We start from the raw sequence: 21,044 nt of genomic DNA, 5'->3' as shown, positions 1-21,044 counted from the left end.
TTCATGGATTGCCCCAGGATTATCAAAATTAATCTTCATAAATTCTTTTTTTAGACAGATTTTGTAGAAACTGTTGCGAATTTTTGAAAGACTGGCCAAATATGAAGGTTTGGTTCTGATTAAATGTACAGTATCTTTGATTAAAGTTAGAAATAAGTCTGTAATTAGAATTAGGCCCGTTTTGAAAGTCCATTTTTGATGCACGTGTACACGGCGTGTTTTTCGGTCGTGTACACGTGTACACGTTGTAAACACTGTGAGAGCGAGTTCTGTTTTCATGTAGACACGGACCCGCATCAATATGTCATAAAAAGGGGTCTATATAGCCTTAGTCACGGTTTCAAAGCTTACCTGAGAAGTTTGAATTATCAATCCACAAAAATTGGTGCAAATTAAAAGTTTACTCGGCTTAGCAGCGCATTAAATTAATAAAGAATGCAAAAGAAAATCAGTGCAGGGCCCTAGCTATCGCCGACACTCGGTGGATGCGCATTTTGTATACTGTACCGTACATGCATGCACAGATCGCTGCAGAATAAGTGTAACTGAAGTTATCGATCAATTTTCATTATTATGTTGCCAATTTGAAGAGCGTTTGTTTGTAGGCTTGTGTGCGAGCGTATAACACGTAAGTTGTAGCGATGATCGCTATCGCAATTGGTGATTCTCAAATTGACTCTGAGTGTGATTGAGCAACGCTTTCGAGACCGGAGCAGACCCATTTCGTGCCGATTTCGTGGTACAAAAACGTGAGTCTCCAGAAAGAATGTGGATTAAATTGGCGATTTTGGAAGTGAACTCACTCTGGATTAATTGAAATATGTTGACATATTAGTAATTAAAACATGTGCAGTGTCTGAGAACTAAAGTAAGATTTAATGTGAGGCTGTGAGCTTGGTTATGCAGATGCTACCGTGTACACGGTGATGGAATTTAGTACACGTGCACTGACTTGACCGTGCGTGTACACGTGTACACGTGTACCCGAAACGGGCCTAATTAGAATTGTAGCTTAAAACAACATACATGTTCAGTCCTAATAAAGTTAGATGGAGATAAGAAAATGAAAGGTTACCTACAAGTTATGGGGGGGGGGGTGAAAGCAGACAGCTTGAAGCTCAGCAAATGTCACCTTGCCCCGAACCTTCCTTTTAATCAAATACAAATTTCACAATATCTATATTTACAAACTGCATCACTGGGCCATACTTTCAATTGAAATTGTGTGGGAGTTTGAGAATGGGCGCGTTGTGTAGGCGTGAGGGGGAACACACCTAAACGGGGAGAGATAGGGAGGGAGACGTCGGGGTGGCAGAAGCAGGAAAATTTGGAACACCAGTCTGCATACTAATGACTGAGATCATGTTTGTTGGATATGTAAATAATGACATTATGTGAGATGAAAGGAGGAGGTGTCAGAGAGGAGGTTGATGAGGATGAGGAGGAGGAGCAGGAGGGGAAAAGGTGTCAGGGATGCAGATAAAGGGAGTGGGATAAAAGGGAGGAAGAGGATTAATACTCATTTCAGTTTTTGAATGAGATCTCCAGCATACAGTTAGTTGAGAATAGCAGGAAGAATGGCAGAAAAGAAGAGTAAGAAAAATGGAAGATTGGAAAATGAGAAGGACTGGAGATGGAGACTAAAAGGGATGTGAAGATGGAGGGGAAGCGGATGGCAGGGTGACAGATGAGGAAGTGGATGAGGGACAAGGAGGGGTGAGGAGGAAGGGAAGATGAATGGTAAGAGGACGATGGTGGAGGAGAGGGGGGAGGGAGAGGTGATAAGAGGAAGGGCAGGGGTAGCAGTGGGGAAGAAGAATTGAGAGGGAGAGGATGATGAAGGGAGAACAGTGGGAGAATGGCAGAGGTGGAGATGAGGGGTATAAGAAGAGGAAGGGTAGGTGCGTAAGAGTCATGGAGATGAGAGGGGAGGAAAGGGAGAACAGTGGGGGAACGGGAGAGGAGATGGGGGGGATACTGAGTGGAAGAAGAGGGAATGTAAGTCATGGAGAGGGGAGGGAAGGGGATGGTGAAGGGAGAACGGGAAGATTGGGTGAGGGAGAACGGGAAGATTGGGTGAGGTAGAGATGAGGGGCACAAGAGTAGAAGGGGAAGAAGGGGGCGGAAGGTGGAGATGAGATGGAAGTGAAAAGAGGGAAAATGGAGGTGGGGGCATTAAAAAGGAGCCAGGGAAGGTTTGTATAAAAGGGAACACTGGGAGCACGGAGAGAGAGGAGAGAAGAGAGGAGACTGAGAGGAAGAGGAGGAGACAGAGGAGACAGAGGGGAAGAGGAGGAGACAGAGAGGAAGAGGAGGAGACAGAGGAGACAGAGGGGAAGAGGAGGAGATGGAGAGGAAGAGGAGGAGACAGAGAGGGAGAGGAGACAGAGGGAGAGGTATACAGGTAGATGGAATAATCAGAGACATGTATGAGATGAGCAAACCAGGGGCCCGTAACACAAATCTTTAATAGCAATCATCGTAGTTGGTTTGCATTGATCAAAATGTCCCTGTAAAATTAATCATGAAAATCAAGCGCACGATCAATCGATAACCTTTGTGTTACGGGACCCAGGAGAGCAAAATGAGAGAGGAAGGGAGGAATTCTTGTACATGAACATGGAAAGAAGACAGTGTAGGTTGACATTCAGATTGACAGAAGAATAGAATTTAACTCACTGTTGTAAAATCTGTTGATTGTTAATGATCTTCTGGATAAAGTCATGGAGGCCTTCCCTTCTCTGCCGGATGAATTCTGGGTCAAAGTTGTTCCCGAAGAGCTTCTTACCCGGTAGCTTGAGGTCTGCACCAGGGAATTTCTTCTTTAACTGTATAATTTAAAGAATAATGGGATGAGAAATAAATATGGAATAAAAATTTCAGAGGAGGAAGAGGAGGGGTGAGAGTGGAAAGAGGAAAGAACAAAAAGAGAAGATATTTAATTGAATAATGCAGTTCTATATTTCATACATGTATACTACCCTTGGTGGCTTTATGTACTCTCTGTTTCTGTCTTTCCCATAATTTAGAATAAGACATTTTGCTCCATTATGAATGAAACTTTAAAATGTTGTAAATGTAGTTGGTTGGTTTTTTTGGGGATAAAGGCACCTTGACTGGACTGAAGATTACGTTCTATTCTAGTGCATCAAATCACTAGATTTTATAGCCAATCACACGCAAAAAAATGATGCAAAGTAAATTATTTTTTGTACACAGAATCCACTTGACTTCAAACCAGATAAAGATAAAATTCATGAAGACATAGAATTAAAATAAAACTTTCAAAATAAAATCATTAAATCTTAAGGAATTTTTACAGCAAAAACAAGACTCAGAAACTCTAACTTGCCTCAAACAACGAAAAAACTTTATTGATTTGTCAACAATTGTGGTTTATCATGATAATGTGCAAATACAGACAGGTTAAAACCTCTTTATTTGGAAAAGAAAACGAAGTATTTTATAGATAGACCATAAATGCTTGATCACTCCGATTTAAGGCAAAAACGTGCTGAATCAGCGGAGACCCATAAAATGGCAGAGGAACCAATTCTTTACTCACAAATGAATTGAAGTACTCAATAGACCGCTGTCATTTCTTATGAAGCACTTGATTTATTAGTTCCTAAAGAAGTTTGAGTAAACTTTGGAATATATCTTTTTATGTTTCCTTTTTCATTGTACCAGCATGATCTACAAAACTTTATTTAGCAGACATGTGGTGGCACATGTGCATGATGTAACATAAGGCAGACACAAAACAACTTTTTTGAAATTCTGAATTGTTGAATTTACATGTAGATTATCACTTGCAAGTAGGGCCTATTGAAACTGACTATATCTAGGCCTAATAAGGAAAGTACAATGACATTCATTTTAATATGAAAAAGGACAACAGATCATAGGATAATTATGCATTGTAAAGCTTTTGCACAAATGTAGTATAAGATGTTCCCTATATATGTAAACTTTATACTTGTACGCATGTCTGCCATTCAAAATGTGGGAAATGATAGAAGTTGATTTAAAAGAATCAGTATTTTGCTCAAACTTTGCCTGACCTTTCCTCCAATAATATCTGGATACATTTTTCCTGGAAGTACTATTAAAAATACTAAATATAATTCTAAATTCTAAAGAAATGGTCCTTTGCACATATATGTGATATTATAAGGCCACATCCTCTGTAAATCCCAGTTAAGCTACTACAAATGTCTAATTTTAGATGGACAAAGCAATATGATATGAGAAGTGATTTAAATTGGCTTGTGAAATTCCCAGTAGACCGTCATTAAATATAGCTCACAGATTAAAAGTGGACATGGAGAAGTTTTGAGGTTTTGGGGATTTTCTTTCCAGGAAATTTCAGGTTTTTCACCGAGTACCATAATTGGGCAACGGTCGTCTGAACTGGCCAATTATTAGTATAACCCATGCTTGTGCAAGACACAAAAACATGCACAAATTTTGAATAATTTTTTAATGCTTCAAATACAGTAGTTCTAGGTAATATCCATAAAAAATACTGAGATACAGTAACCTGCTCAATTATGTATAGTACTTAATGACTATCTCTGTATTAATTTGCGCCTGCAATGTCCCCAATAACCCCTGAAAATCTGAAAAAGATCCTCTGATATTTTCATAGGATCTAATGTTAACTTTATATACAATGTAGTAAATTTTGGCTGGTGAGCCTAAAAAAGAAGTCCAAGGATTTTTTAAAATTAAATTTTGCCTGTCTTCATTCTAATGTGTGAATTTTAAAACACAATAAATAGGATACCAGGTGAACATCCTACTCTTTGACGAATAGTTTTAACTTTAATATCGGCTGGTTCATAAAAGCAAAAAAAAATATGCAATGAGGTGTTTTCTATCTCACAATTAGGGGTGTTTTAACTTTTTGGGAAACGTAGAATTTTTGACAGACAGTCCAATTTTGACAGCATTGAGGTTTTGGCTGGCCAAAATACAAGCAGAGGGAAAGGCTTGAATTTTGGCCCGCCTAAATAATCTTCGGACTGCTAGAATCAAAGAATCCTGACCATGATGGAAAGAGGTATAAATTTAGCTAGGTGCTGCAAAGTGTTTGGTCACAGTGGGCAGCATGATGTTTTGTACCTATTTCAATCCATTTTCATGGCCGTCTGTAGCCCTTTAAAAAAATTATATACAAAATAGTGAATTTTGTCCATTTTACATTTTGAAATCCTAAAAAACAAATGTTTATTAAAAGGTGATCACTGACCACTGCTGTTGGATTGATGGGTATATGCTTTTACATGGATGGGTCAGAAAATATTTCATCATCAATGTCATCATGCATAGCCTACACTGAAATTAACAGAACATTTTGAATGATCAGATCTGCTTTTAATTCAAGGCTCACAGCTTTGTAAAATTTTATTAATTCTCTCTCTCTCTCTCTCGACATAATATGCTTTCGGTGTTAAACGGTTCCAAAAGTAAAATGTCTCACATGTTTTTTTTCTAATTATTGACAAGATTACATTGAATCTGGAAGGAAAAAACAGCATACAGATCAGTGGTGTTGTATTTACTTTTAATCCAGAATTCTTTTTTTAAACCCAATACAGTTAGTTTCAAAGTTCACATTAAGTGTGTTACACAATAAGCTTGCTATAAATAATGCCTATTGAGGTCAAAGATTTAGGGTAAAGTTTCTTCATTTGTTTTCTTAGACCAAAGGTTGAGGGGGTGTGCACACGATTGAACCTTTCAGACAACTGCAGATTATCTGAAGAGCACTATTCTTGGGACAAAATTTGCTTTCATAAATTGCACTTGGTGAAAAGTGTACCAAATGTACCACTAGGTGGTTTCAGACCGCCTCGAAATTCGTCAGTTCCAGGTATTCTCTGATAGGGAAATTTACCCTGATCAGAAAATACCAGGTATTTTGGTAATCTGAAAGCAAACTACGCGTAATTTCCCCGAAAGAAAATACCTGCTAAATAGTAGGTACTTGGCGAAATTACGAGAACTTTTGCGGGGATTTTTCCAAGGTCGCAGGTATTTTGGCGATGTGAAAGCAATTTACAGGAACTTTTAGCCCAGTGTGTCGTTGGGCGTTGTTGAGCACGGGAGCTGTGGGTGGCTGCTGGGCTAGTGATTTTGAATCTCGCGCCTTGCCTGCTTATCAGACCATACTGCGCATGCTCATAACTTCAGGAACTTACCCCGAAGGGTATGCTTCGGGGCGATGTGAATGCAGGAATGATTAATGGGTATTTTTTAGCCTAAAAATGTTCTCGTAATTTAACAGGGATTCTTGTGATCGAGGCGGTTTGAAACCACCTAATGTATCCACATTGTGCTGCACTTAACCCAGGTGAGGTAAATGGGTACCTGGCAGGAATTTATTCCTTGAAATGCCACCGCGCTGTAAAAGGCTGCGGGGCTAAAGCCGGGGTAATATCCAAGTCTTTTGGAAGCGCATAGGGACGTTATTTATAATGTGTTATGCGCTATACAAGAACTGACTATTATTATTATTATTGTACTTCACAGGTTCATTTGACCCCCAATATCCCCATATCCCCTGATTCTTATAAACATGAATGTAGCCTACATTTCCTCATGTACATAATTATTCTACTGTCATGTTTGAAAATAATACATGAACTTGTAATGTACATCATCCAGTCTCCTTGAATAGTGCATCTTATCTGCAATATTGATTCACAATGAAGCATCAACAGATTTTGCAAAATATTTGCACTTCAAAACTTCAATACTTCCAAACAGTAGGACTTCATGTTCTTCAGAGCATGATCTCTTGAATGTCAGGAAAATGCTCATATTTTCTGCACCATTGCACAAAGTCGTGTTCATATGTCCCTTGTGTCTATGGTTAATGCTAGAGAAGCATTCAAGTGATTTTTCATCAAAGTTACTTTCTTCGTCATTCCAAGCCCACCCACTGCGCATCATGCAGCGCATTTGACCAAAGAAGTCTAGGTCAAGTTCCAGTGTTCACTGTCCAAACTTGAAGCAGACTAGATGTTATAGAATCACAAAAGAGATATCTTGTGCAATCAGTTTTTTTTCATGGCTGTGGTTTAGATCTGTAAAATGACTATTCAAAATCCACCATTTAAGAATTTCATGTTTGAAATTTATTGATAGATGGTTCATTATTTAAGACCAATAAAAAAATCCTGTTGCTACACTCTAGAAAAATGAAAGGGTGGATAGGGGTAAATCACCCTTCAAAAGGGCCAAGGAGTGAAAGAGTTTTTAATAAAGGTGATAACACTGTCACTCCCGGCCCTTTTCCATCCTTTCAAACTTTGTATGTCGTTTAGAGTGTACATGCAGATTGAAGAATAAAAGCTGATCAAAGTCCTCATCATATTCAACATCCCATTCAAACTTGGTTGATTCAAAATGAAGACCGTTTCTGGGACGGGTACTTACTATTTCATAGAGTTTGTGGAATTCATTGTATCTTCTGAAGATAAACCAGGTCTTGCCCGCAGCAACCACCACCACTTTGTACACCTGTGTCAACAACAAGAAAATGAGACATTCAAAATATAAATTAGCATTTATTTTCGTCCATTAATATTTAGGAGTGGTTACTTAAATTTGGTATTCAATATGTACAATAAACACGTAACTACTGTTACCTGTACATCTAAGCAGAAAAAGGGCATTCCATAGCAGTTAGGGAAAGGGGGGGTATATTATCTACCTCAGTGTATTTTATTTGTTACCCTATACAATGTTGTGGCAAATACCAATTCAAGAAAATTGATACATGAGTAAATTTCTTTGTATTTCATAATACCGGTATGCTAAACACTAGCTGCATTTATGTCACCTATTAGCCAGAATCTTGATTCTAAACACAACGTTTTTAAACGCAACTCTTTCTGCTGCAGAAAGAGTTGCGTTTAAACGCAAGTCAAAAAATCAATTGCAAGTCAGAAATGCGCGCTGTTGACTGGTTGAAAATCAAGTTGTGCGTGATTTTTAGAGTTGCGTTTGATTGCAACTCTTTCTGCAACGGGCTCCTGCAGAATCAGGGTTTAGTCGACCCTCTCTCCAATGCCAATTCTCCCTCACTTGATCAGGCCTATAAAACAAACGTGCAGTTTGTACCAGGAATTTTATAGATCAACTTCAAATTGGGTTAAAACAAAAATGACACACAACATCGATTTCAAATACACGTGCACGGCTACTGTGTGAAGCGAAAGCGAAGAATACCAATGGCAGACACAGAATTAGGCCGACACAATGAGGTTATAGAATCTTGATTCAAATCACCGTTCCCTTTAATTTCATTCAATATTTTTTAACATGATTCTGCAGAAACGTCTTTTTCAAACACCCCTTTTCCATGTTTCAGGTTTGTGATTCCAACATGATTACTTTTACTTTTGACTATACAACAATCATAATTATGCATAATCATCTTTTGAATCGCGATTCAAATCAAGATTCTAGGGTAAAAAAAAGTGGCACATAAATGCACATACTGTATGTCATGTTCAAGACATGAACCCAAACTGCTTCCTCAATCCACTTTCCCCAAACAAACAATAGTTGTTTTCAAATTCCCTCATCAAGTCATAAATCCCCAGATTCTCATCTTGACAGATTGTCTCAGAACATAACATCTCGCCATTTATTATATTGGCTTTTATCATCCTCTCAACCTGTCCTATCTCTTTCTCTGACTCTGTTCACACTGTCATTCAAGAGGAGGGGACTAAATCTGCCTCCAGAATCCCAACTTGTTCTCTTCCCCATCTACAGGATCTGTTCACACTATCATCCAAGAGGGGATTTTCCATGCCTCCGGAGTTCTCCTCAAAATAGGGCACATGTATTTTAACCTGTCCCTTTCTCTATCTATCTGTTAACAGTAACACTATCATCTGAGAGGGTGGGAATATCCTTGCCTCCAGAATTCTCCTCGATAGTGCTCATGTAGGCCTCTTCCTGACTCGTTAGGGCCGTCTGCACCATCCCAAGTTTTCAAATTAGCGCGCTTTTTCTGATCCTGCAAATTATCCCGATCTGAACAATCTAGAGATTATTTGCAATGGAGACGCCATTTCGCGCTAGTTTGTACGATTACTCTCGAGATTGCAATCCCAAGTCAACTTTGGATTATTTGTAAAACAGCATGCTATTTTACAAATTATTGCACTAATTCGTAGGTGGAGACGCATTCGGGATTATTTATTCACGACAACAGACTATAATTCATCGATGCCTCGCTCGAACAGGAATCGCTCTTCTTGCGATGGTGGAGACAGGGTTTCTTGAATCTTGAGATTAATCGCGAAGACGGGCTAAAATCTCGAGATGGGGCAAACTCGGAATGGTGCAGCACCGCCTTCTGTTCACACTATCATCTGAGAGGGGAATTTCTATGCTTCCAACAATTCTCCTCAAAGAATGTAATCTCAATTAGTCCTGCCCCATTTCTTTCTGACACTCTGTTCACACGGCCATCTGAGAGGAATGGGAAATTCACTGGCTCCAGAATTGTCCTCCAATTTATCAAACCTGCCCCTTTTATATCTACATGTACACGTATCTATTTTATTCACACTATCATTTGAGAGGATGGGGATTTCACTGTCTCCCTCCAAGAATTCTCCTCCAATAGTGTAATCTAAACCAGTCCCCATCTCATTAGGTGGTTTCAAACCGCCTCGATCACAAGAATCCCCGTTAAATTACAAGAACTTTTTAAGGCTAAAATATATCCGTTAATTATTCCTGCATTCACACCGCCCCGAAACACATCCTTCGGGATAAGTTCCCGAAGTTACGAGCATGCGCAGTATGGTCTGATAAGCAGGCAAGGCGCGAGATTCAAAATCACTAGCCCAGCAGCCACCCACGCCGCCGCGCCCAACGACACGCTGGGCTAAAAGTTCCCGTAATTTGCTTTCACATCGCCAAAATACCTGCGACCTTGGAAAAATCCTCACGAAAGTTCTCGTAATTTCGCCAAGTACCTACTATTTAGCGGGTATTTTCTTTCGGGGAAATTACGCGTAGTTTGCTTTCACATTACCAAAATACCTGGTATTTTCTGATCGGGGTAAATTTTCCGATCAGAGAATACCTGGAACTGGCAAACTTCGAGGCGGTCTGAAACCACCTAGTCTAACCCTCTGTTCACACCATCATCAGAAAAGATGGGAATTTCCCTACCATCTAAGAATCCTCCTCCAATACTGTTATCTCAACTGATCACCCTCTCTTTCTGAAACTGTAACACACTGTCATCCAATAGGAGGGGAATTTCCCTGCCTCCAAGAATTCTTCTCATTTCTGACTCTCTGTTCACATGAGAATCTCAGGTTCAGAGGAATTGCCCCTGCCTACTGAATCATGTACGAATTATTATTATTAAAAATAAGTTATTATGTATAAATCTGTTTGTAGATTCAGTAGTAGAATTTCCTAATTGAAATCCAAACTAGATAGTACTCAATATGATTACTCTAGAACAAAAATATATTGACACAGGTCTATCCACCCTTTTTAGCCTGGACTCTTTTAAATTCCAAGAGGTCACCTCCCCTTTCTTTCTCTTATTTCTTCCTCCATCATCATCATCATCAATTTTTCAACAAAAATGCTCTATTCTAAATTTTTACAGAACAGAGGGTCTGTAATAATGCTTATTATTAACCGTATCAGACATCTGAGCAGGGCAACTTTGAAACATTATTGCCTGCTTAACACTGGGATCGAATGGCCGGTCAATAAAATTCCAATTGTTTATCCACGGGCACAATTTATTGCCCGCTCAAGAAAGTGAATGAGAAAATGCGTGGAAATGTGGCGGGCAATAAAAGGCAGCTTTAACATCCGGGTATTCTACGCGTTTTGTACGCGTCCTTGAACCGCGCAGTGCTATACGTCATAATGGTAATGAAGTTGAGACAACGCTGGATACTGCGTCCCTAGGCCAGGGACGCGTCATTTCAATTACGTCACAATGGTAAAGTTCAGAAGCCCAGTCTGCTCAACATGAGAAACTAGATTCTCATTCTAAAAATTTGAAATATCTAAATTTTAACGATTTGGCTCTAGATGTCTGATTTGGTTAATAATAGCAATATTGACTGGCCTGGGGGCGAAAGGACATATATCGCCCTCACTAAATTGATATCACCCTCGTCTACGACTCGGGCGATATAAATCTAGTTTGGGCGATATATGTCGTATCGCCCCGAGGCCAGTCAATATTGCTTTAATATTTGCAAATGAATTTCAATTGAATTATACAATATAAGTTAAGGTGTTGTAAGGTAAATTCCAATATATTTTCTCAGCAGACAGATACAGTACATGTACAATGTACATTTCTCAATCAGTCTAACGTCCTTCTTCCATTTATCTCTCTATCTTCTGGTTATATACACATACAAAAATAGTACCAACTAACGTGGAGGCAAAAATGGTCTAATAAACTGGTGTATTGACAGCATTTGACAGTCAGGAGTACTTCTGAATATTTATGGGGAAGTGGATGATAGCAAGAGCTTGCATACCATAAAAGTAACATATTGGTCTGGAAGTCAAGTGGGATGTGTAGTCTGTAATGGATAGATCCCTATTAACAAGCTTTTGATTATCTGCGACTGCAACATATTCCTAGTTCCCTGGAAGTGTACACCGCTCGTTCAGTATCACGTTCGTACATTGATGAAAACTGTTTTGATTAAGTCGACGTAGCCGTACGTACCAAGCCACAGCATATACCAACGTGATAGCGAGCGGGCCATGGGCTGATGCTCGGCCGGAGAATCAGGCGTAGCATCACGCTACGAACCAGTGGAGCGACTGTGGGTGCAACATTTGCACTCTTGCGCAAAAAGCCGAAAAAACAGTTGTTTGGAAATAGAACATCAATTACCTATCGGACATGTACATGTACATTTAGTGCCTGAAAACAGGACACACTAAATGTAATGTCCAGAAAAGCTGGTAACAAGCAGTAATTTGCAGTTTACCAGCCCTGCTGAATCAATGAAACTCGAATGTTGCTGCGGCTTCATTCATTTTTGCTAAGCTTGGATGACGTCATCATGTACGAACTAGCGCTCATTCGAGCACTATGACACCGAACGTCAAAACCCTCAAATACGAGTCACAGATATGGGCAGTGAACGAGAAGGCTCGTCACAGATTACTTCGCGCATGCGCAGCGCTCCCAAAATTCCTTAATCTCGTACGTCCACATGGCTCGTCACAGAAAACGAAAGGTCTCTACCGTCTCTATAATATTACAGCTAGTAGTAAGTATAAACTTGTTTAAAGGTAACAGAAAGTAAAATGAAGGTTAATAATAGTCACCATATTATATATCTAGAGCTGGTACATGTAAACTTATCTTTATGAAATCATGAAACCTTTATAGCTCAAATTCAAAACCGATAATTCTGTTGATCACTATCAACTTTAATACCCAAATATTGAAATTAGAGTTATTAAAAAACAGCAGGGATATTAAACTATTTTTTTCATGCATTGATGTTTTCTTTCATCAAATTCAATTAAATGTTACATACCTGTTCATACATTCATGTAGGCCTACAGTATTAGAATCAATTCCTATTTTCCCCCTCATTTTTAAACATGGCTCAAATGATCCATGGATGTACATGTAACTTGTCTTTATCATAATCAAAAGATTTTTCAAGAAATGAAATTGGATATTCAACATTTATTTCTCCATCATGAAAACAACAGAATTTGTGAGTGTATGATGCCATCTTTTACCATCTACTCTTCATTTTAATTCCACCTATATTGTTCATAAAATGGTTTTGTGAAATGAAGCAAAACATTCTATAAAAGAAATGTATTTTTAAATAATTTTGCTTGTTTGATATATTTTCTTTCTATTTAAAAGAAAAATATTATTGCCCATTGACCTGATCTTTGAATATTGGCCAAGCCAAAACAATATACAAACAAATGTTGAGCATCCTATGACTACATGTACATACTGTCATTTCTCTGATAAAACTCTATTCTATCATAATAAAGCTCCACAATAATCCATTGAAATTGCCCTTTTTAAAAACCAATACTATCATTTCAAAAGCTATCAAAACTCTGACATCTCTAATTCTCTCCTAAATCCCCTTTTAAATGTGTGGATCCGCAATTAAATGTAAAGGCTTTACAGACTGTCAGGGCGTAGATCACCTCCTAATGAGGAGGAATCGACACATCAGTATGCTGGTCACGTGTATGACAGAACACGTATCCTCCAAGGGTCCCTACGAGGTGGATTCCAGGGATGCAACTACGTACATGTACCTGTAGTACCCTTTTAACTTTGTTTTATCATCACCTTCCTTATGCTAGAAGTCTACTTGGCCATCACCAGTTGGTACCAGTTGGCACCAATGCAACGTGGCTGTGGCGGCTAGTGGTGTGCACTAGTAGATCAAACTGCCTCCTGAGTCCCAACTGGAGCATAACATCGCCAAAAATCATAATTGCCGTGACAAGAATTTCAAAAAAAAAAATAGCGCTGTTTAGCGCCACCACGTGCCAGTTGGGAGGCAGTTTGATCCACTATGCACCTTTTTGGTGACACTAGGCACCACAGCCGCTTTTCAAAGGTGGAACTGGCACCAACTGGTGGTGGCCCCAGGGGGGGTTTGCACTCAAATTATTTTTTGATGGGAGCATGCCTCAGGAAACTCTGAATTGGGGGTCTAAGGAACTGACGAAAAAGGGTAAAATACAGGGTCTTGCGAACTCAATATATACCGAGCGGTGTGAAAAACAGGGTCTACGGAACGGGATCGCGGCACTGCAAATACGTTGCACCATAGCGCTGTGCATGCACTCGCCATGCGTAGAGCTGCTACTAGTTATTATGTAGGGAGTTGCGAAGACATAATATGTGCATCTCTCGCATGTGGTGCTTGCGCTGGAAATTTTGGTAGGGCTGGTCAGAGAACTGAGATGTCTCGTAACGGGTGTCTTGCGAGCGGGGCTGGGCGGCTTCTGAACTGAACTTTTGTCAATCGGAGTATCTAGAGAACTGAAAATTGGGTCTGGAAAAGGGGGTCATCGAAGCGGCACGTCCCCGTACCACCAATATATGTGGGTGCCCCCTCCGGGGTGGTGGCCTCCTAGCATTATTAGCAACTAGAATAATAGTATTCTTAAGGGCAACAAAAACACACGTTAGGATGGATTAATTCAGCAATCAGGAGTACATGTAGAAGTAGAAAAAAAGGGTAAAAGGAGACCTCCCAACTCTGGAATTTGCTCAAAACAGGGAAAACATATTTCCCATAATAGGATTGTACAGAAAAGTTACCAAGAAAATAGCAAAATCATATAAAAAAACAGGAAAAATCATATCTAAAAGTAGGAGCAGTAGTAGTTGTAGTCTTCATAGTAGACGTAGTACATCTGCATTCAAATTGCATGTACCGGGTAATAAGATTGAATTCATGAAAGGGGTTCCAGTGATTGTGATTTGCCATATGTACAAGTTATGCTAGTTTTGATTTCATTCGCATTTTCAATGGTGAAGAAGGTCTTTGACTTCACTTATATGCATTTGATAACATACACAATTCTACATACTGTGTATAGCTACATGTATACAAGGTTGAGTTTCTCAATTATTCATTAATCCGCTTTAAGGTTTCCTTTATGGAAGTAACACACATAGATAACAAGATTACTGTATAAACCATCTACGAAGAAGAGGTCAGTTTGACCTACTGTAGCTGAGCGGTTGCGTTTGATGGACATTTAGAAGTTAAGCATCTCTAAAGATGACGTACATGTACTTGGAGCACGGTGAGCTGTCTTTAGGGATCCAGCTGTGTCTACATAGATATGATGTGTTCTAGCAATCTCTCAAAGTAGGTGTTTTCAAACCTGCAGGTATAATACATTTTGCCAGTGCCAAAGTAGAGAAATATCTCAGAAAGAAAAATAGCTGCAAATATATGTGTTAATTTTCACAATAACAAGAACATGGAGATAAATGGAGCGCAGATTTATGTTATTAAATTGTAAAGTGCATGCCCATACAAGAAGAATGCTGGCCCTTTGTCATAGGACTTTGAATGCCTTTCCTTCAGAAAGGCTACATGTACATAAACTGGGGTCAAGAAGAGAGAAAGCACATAAACTGTAGATGACTTTATCAGGCTCACACAACAAGCCTTCACCAAATCATATACATGTAGTCCTTTGAGGCCTGAATCAAGTTCTTGAAATTTACAGGAATTTTCCAGACAGGGTAGATGTGAACATGTCTCCATGACTCCACACATCAGCTATAAACTGGGGTCAAGAAGAGAGAAAGCACTAGACAGATCCGCAACAACCGCACTTGTACACCAAGGTGCTATGTGGGTTTTACAAGTTGACAATGTCAGGGGAACAGGTCAGTATTCTTGAGCTACTAGTATCTTGTGATTGAACACAAACATAATTACAACACTAGGCTTGTATTCTGAACTCTGGTTTAACTTTATAAACCGTGGTCTGACTCTGCGCTAAAATTATGGAAAGCCAAACGTGTCAAAATTTGTTCACAACTTCACATGGTACATGTTTCTAATGCACTGTGCTATTTCCTACATGTAATTTTTTTTAAATGGTGAAGACATTTATCTTTAATATTTGTCCTTCCCAAACAGTTAAGAATAATGTGAGACAAATGAGCTGTGCTATGAAGAGGTTAATGCCACAATTAGCTATCCATAGTTCAGTCACAACTTTAGACAAGAGTTTCTAAAATTATACCCAACAATATGGGCCATAAAGATGGTTTGCTTTAAAAAATTTATGTAAAACCTGGTGGTGTTTTTTAATACCAAAATATACATGTAGAATCATCATTCCGTTGATCATGGACCTACATACTCTGACTCAACATTCATCTACATGTAGCAGCTCTGATTAAAGAGGATTATTGGCCTGGTTAGATATTTTAAAGAACCAGGGCAATAATATTGACTTCAATGGGGTGAATTCTAGAGGTCATAAAAACATGTACATGTACATAGGCCCCCATGGACCACCAAATTTTGGTGTTGGGTGTTTTTCATCATGCCCTGCCAAGGTAAACGCTGAAATACAAAAATATTTGATTGTGATGTCATCACTTCGGTACTCCATAGGAGTCTGCAGGTCATAGCCAAAGCCTCACACTATTTTCACATCTTAAGAAGATAACAATAAAAAGCCATTTACATACATGTATATGTACTCACCCATAAGATTTCATTTTGTGAAGATTTTTTCTTTTTTTCAACAGATCTCAAAACATCAATAAACTACATAACAAGGCAGTGTTAAGTTTTGAATGGTAATTAATGGTTATTTTGTGTAAATCTAATTTGACACTTTTAATGTAGTAGTATATATATGCACATTACATGGTTGGGATAATTATTTCATATCAATGCGTTGTCTACATTTACATAACATAAAGTAACAATAATTGTTGGTAATAGCAGCTGCTTAAATTCAACACAAATCCTTGCTTAAGTTTAGCTTTTGATTTTTTTTCTTCATTTATTGGACTGAATAATGAGCATGCACTCGCTTTAGAAATAGCTTACAGCCAACGATAGTCTATAGACTCTCCCGTCTTTTGATTTGGCCTTTCAGCAGCAATTGCTCGGCCTACGAGTGCGTCGCCACGGTATGGATTTCACGCTGGCTGGACCAAAACGCACGTCATTATCTCATTCAAATATATATGAAGAGAATGACTGCCCCGGGGAGTTGATATCTCATATATCAAGTAACAAGACAAGACAATGGGATGTGGAATGATGTTTAAATGCAACGAAAAGAAAAATGAGATGGTAAGGATTGGATGTAAAATATATAGGCATAGTAAAGAAATTAGAGAGATGTTTTAAAAAAGACGTGTGAGGATGGAAACACTTTGGAGAGAGGGACATGGAAGGAGACAAGGAGAGCTGATGATGAGAGAGAACTCGAGACAGGGAGAGAGAGGAGAAAGACAGACAGACAGAAAGACAGACAGGCAAAGAAGGTAAAGAAGAGAGATAGAGAGTCAAATTACATTACAAAACCATAGGGCCTAACGGTGTAAAGTATTCAGATCACTGGTGGATCCAGGGGGAGGGGGGCACAACCGGACCGTGCCCCACCCCCGTTTTGAGAGGCACAATTAAATAAGAATGTAAAAATGCTGTTAAAACAGAAGTGAGCTCCCCCTTTCGAAATTTTGAAAGTGAAGACCTTTTTTCCTTTTGTTTTTGCTTTTCAAATGTTTCCTTAGAAAAATGTGCCCCAACTGATTCAGATAATTTGGGGCAAGGAATACATAAGGGCTCGGGGCAAATTCAACACGAAATGCTCAAAAGAGCACCAGAAATCCACAGTAACTGAAATGTTAAAACTAACTCATATCCAATGTGACAACGTGTAGTAGCCCCTGCTCCTGATAAAAAGTGTGTTCTGCGAACTTCTGCCTTCAGGAAACAAAGAGATCTTCAGAATAAGGGATTGAAAATCAATCGCACTCCCTTTTTCCTTCCTCTCTTGCTCACCACCTCTTTCCATCTCCCTTCCTCCAACACCCATTCTTTCTCTTTCAACCTCTCTTCTCTCTCTCTCTCTACATCTCTCTCCCCCTAGCCCCCCCCCCCCTCCCTCTCTCCCCCTCTCTCTCTACACATGTTGACAGAGATACAGAGGCGAGGCCTTGGGGATGTTCTTGCATGGGACAGTGAACATTTAATGGCATTAACTCGCGCAAAATTAAATCAAAGAGTCTGAGGTTGATGCTTTTCTACTGAATACATTCGAAGCGAAAACGTGAATTCTACTATAAAAGGTTAATGGTGTTTTTTTTACAAATATGTTGTTTAGATCCCAAAGCATATTTGCATGCATTTTTAAAGCACTTGAAGCAGAAATAATATACATAAATGTAGAAGCTGTACGTTCCTTTATAATCAATGCTTGGAAATACACATACATGCAATGTATTGTTCCATATATATGCATCCACTTGTAAAGTTGTATAGTGGATGAGAAATTCTATGTAGATTCATTTTATCAGGGCAAATTTAATTATTTTCACAGGACTATTATCTAGGCAAAACAACTTTTATTGTATATTGCTCCAAGTATACATGCAAGGCTCGACATTAGCGGTGGCCCGGTGGCCCGGGGCCACCAAAAATTCATCTCGGGCAACCATTATTGAAAAATGTTAAGTTTTGGTGGCCCGAATCGGGCAACCAATAATTTTCAAAGTAGCGCAATTTTTCTCCCGATTTTGCATGCATTTATCAACTTTCTACAGTTCAAATTGCAAGTCAATTCGTAATGCGCCTTTTTTGTTAATCTACACACAAATACACACACGCACAGATTGCACAGTCATGACAGTATGTAGGCCTACCGCTAGCATACAGTAACTATTATTCAGCCGGCCGTGCCGGCTGTCTGGCTGAGCTTTGCATGCGTGAAACCACTGCAGCTGGCTGTGCACTAGTTAGCAGACTATTCAGACTCAGGGAGCTGCGATGCGAAATGTTACTGCTAAGAAATCTTCCCCAGAACTTTGAAAATCTACGTCAAAGTCACATTTTACACCAATGAAATGCCCTTCTACTGTCCATATTACTGAAACCTGATAATTTGCAAGCATTAAAAGGAGGAATTATGACCTCTCTTTTGACTAAAAAAGACCGATTTCCAAATGCATTAATACACATAGGTGAGTACATCACAGTCCCACATGTGCATTTGTATGTATGTTGATATTTGGTTTATTTTCGAAGCTGTCTTGAATAGACAGCTTCTTTCTTTCTTGTTTATAAATGACTTCTTAAACCACTCTTAAGGAAGTAAATACTTTGGGAAGGCATTTTATTAATATGAAATGTGAATTTTTTCCATCATTTTGTCAAATATAGGGAAGGAATATTCTCACTGTTTTTTCCAGATAACTTGCCGTTTTCTTATTTTTTTCTGTCATTTTTTTTACAGTGATTAAACCATTTATACCCCTTCCCATTGAATATGCCTGATTAAAGAACATGTTTCTTCTGAATAATAATAATTTTCCCCATTTTTTCTGATAATTTTGTCTTATTCATTTTTCTTACATTTTCTTTTTTTTCTCAATTTTTTTTCCTGTTCTTTGTTTTTTCTTACTTCATTTTTTTGTCTTATTTCACTTATTCATTTTTACAATTTTTGCTTTTTTTTTCAATATACTATTCTAAAAATTATTTTTGTTCATTTCCCCCTTTTATACATTGTTCTAATTCTGCAGCATATTTTCTGTGATTTTCTCCTATAATATGCTGGAAAAGAGAAAATAAACTGGATTTGGGGCCTGCATAATCTAGGTTTTACGATCAAAAAGGAAGGAAAAATCATTGTTTTGTAAATCAATCTGAGTTTGCTATATGCACTATTTATTTACTTTACCATTATGAGTGTGTCTATACGGAGATTAAAAGTCCACACAACCTGGGAGCAACACAATTCTTTTATTCTCTTTCAATCATTTCATATTCACAATGATACATTGTAGAACAATTTATATATTACCACAAAATAAGCAAAGTAAAATAACAGCAAGCACGATTTACATACAAGATGTACAAAGAATAGTGGTACGTGGTAGTGACTGCAGAATATTTCAGTTTGTTTTATTCATTTTTAATTAATGTTTTTCTTTATATTTTTCGGGCCACCAAACTTTACTAATGGGCCACCAAAAAAAATTATTTGAAGGTTTTGGTGGCCCGAACGGGCCACCACCAAAAAAAGTTAATGTGGAGCCTTGATACATGTATGTACATCAATCACACCCAATCAAAATTAAAGGCATCATATTATTTCTAAGGCCAAACTGGCATTGCCGTGTAAAAAAATAATGAAATTTATTGCACTGTTTACATGTAGGCCTACATGTAATTTACATACATGTATATACATGACTGTACAAGTACAGAGTGTATCAATTTCATAAAGTAATTTCACAATTTCCACACTGTTTCTCCAATTACAATTAACTCTAAAGAAAATGTACCGTACAAAGAAGCAGGCAAGGTCAGATTTTCAAAGGCATGCTGATGATCTGCATCCCGAGGAATGAATTAAAATGCACTGTACATGTACATACAGGTGTATGTACATGTTCTTGTACTTGTACATGTAGCTGAGGAACTAATAACACAGTCAACATGTATTCATCTGGCCAGATTATAAACATGAACATGTACAAAGCTGTAATGTAATATCTTGACGAATATATTAAGCCATCACACCACCTCAGAGCTCTGCAAACAATAATGTGAGGCCCAGTATGTGCGTGTGTGTGGGGGGGGGGCAGGAGGTGAAGATGGATGGACAAGGCACTACGTAGATGTAACTGGGTTCAGGGCATGAATGCAGCAGTCACGACTGTAATGTGTCACCCAAGACCTCTATCGCCGAGGGATGTCCGCACATCACATCACAGATATGACAAGCGAACTGACGGAGATGCCCGTCCACCCTAATGAACGCCCAGCGGGGATGCGACTGCAGGACACCAATGTCATACATGTATAAACAAAGCTTCGGAGGATGGAGCGTCCAATCCATGTCCACTGCTTATTCATGACTTGTTCAGACCATTGCCTGAAGGGAAGCTACATATACATGTAGGCAATCTTTCTGATCTTGTTCTTTTTATGACTGACCGTCCATAATATTGTACAAGTTTGTCTTCTGTCCAAGCGCAAAGTGAATATATGCAAATTATTTGTGTACACTGTATAGGGATCCAACAGCTCCATACATGTATATGAATAACACAAAGTTCCACTGAGAATCTCATTTTTATTGCACATGTACATTGTACATTGTACATGTATGCCCTATTAATCAACAACACGGTTTGCTTTCTACTCCATATTTTCAATTTTGTCTCTTTTCCCCTCAATCACGAGGGATGGAGGGAAAGGAGTCCTTCACAATTAACGTTTAGACTATATGAGGAG

The 21,044-nt window shown here is 38.7% G+C and overlaps 1 protein-coding gene across 2 annotated transcripts in view; it reads right to left on the bottom strand.

Moving 5' to 3' along the window:
• LOC121430776 (serine/threonine-protein kinase Sgk1-like) overlaps nt 1-21,044 on the bottom strand; it is a 71,351-nt gene that overhangs the window by 22,745 nt on the left and 27,562 nt on the right. For both annotated transcript variants that reach the window (XM_041628167.1, XM_041628168.1), the window contains exons 3-4: nt 7,447-7,530; nt 2,680-2,828 (exon numbers count right to left, since the gene is read on the bottom strand). In XM_041628167.1, the coding sequence (XP_041484101.1) occupies nt 2,680-2,828; nt 7,447-7,530 (233 nt within the window). The remainder of the gene's footprint in view (nt 1-2,679; nt 2,829-7,446; nt 7,531-21,044) is intronic.

This window comes from Lytechinus variegatus, chromosome 17 (genome assembly GCF_018143015.1).
Source record: "Lytechinus variegatus isolate NC3 chromosome 17, Lvar_3.0, whole genome shotgun sequence".
Taxonomy (NCBI): Eukaryota; Metazoa; Echinodermata; class Echinoidea; order Temnopleuroida; family Toxopneustidae; genus Lytechinus; species Lytechinus variegatus.
This window is presented reverse-complemented; position numbering and strand designations above follow the sequence as displayed.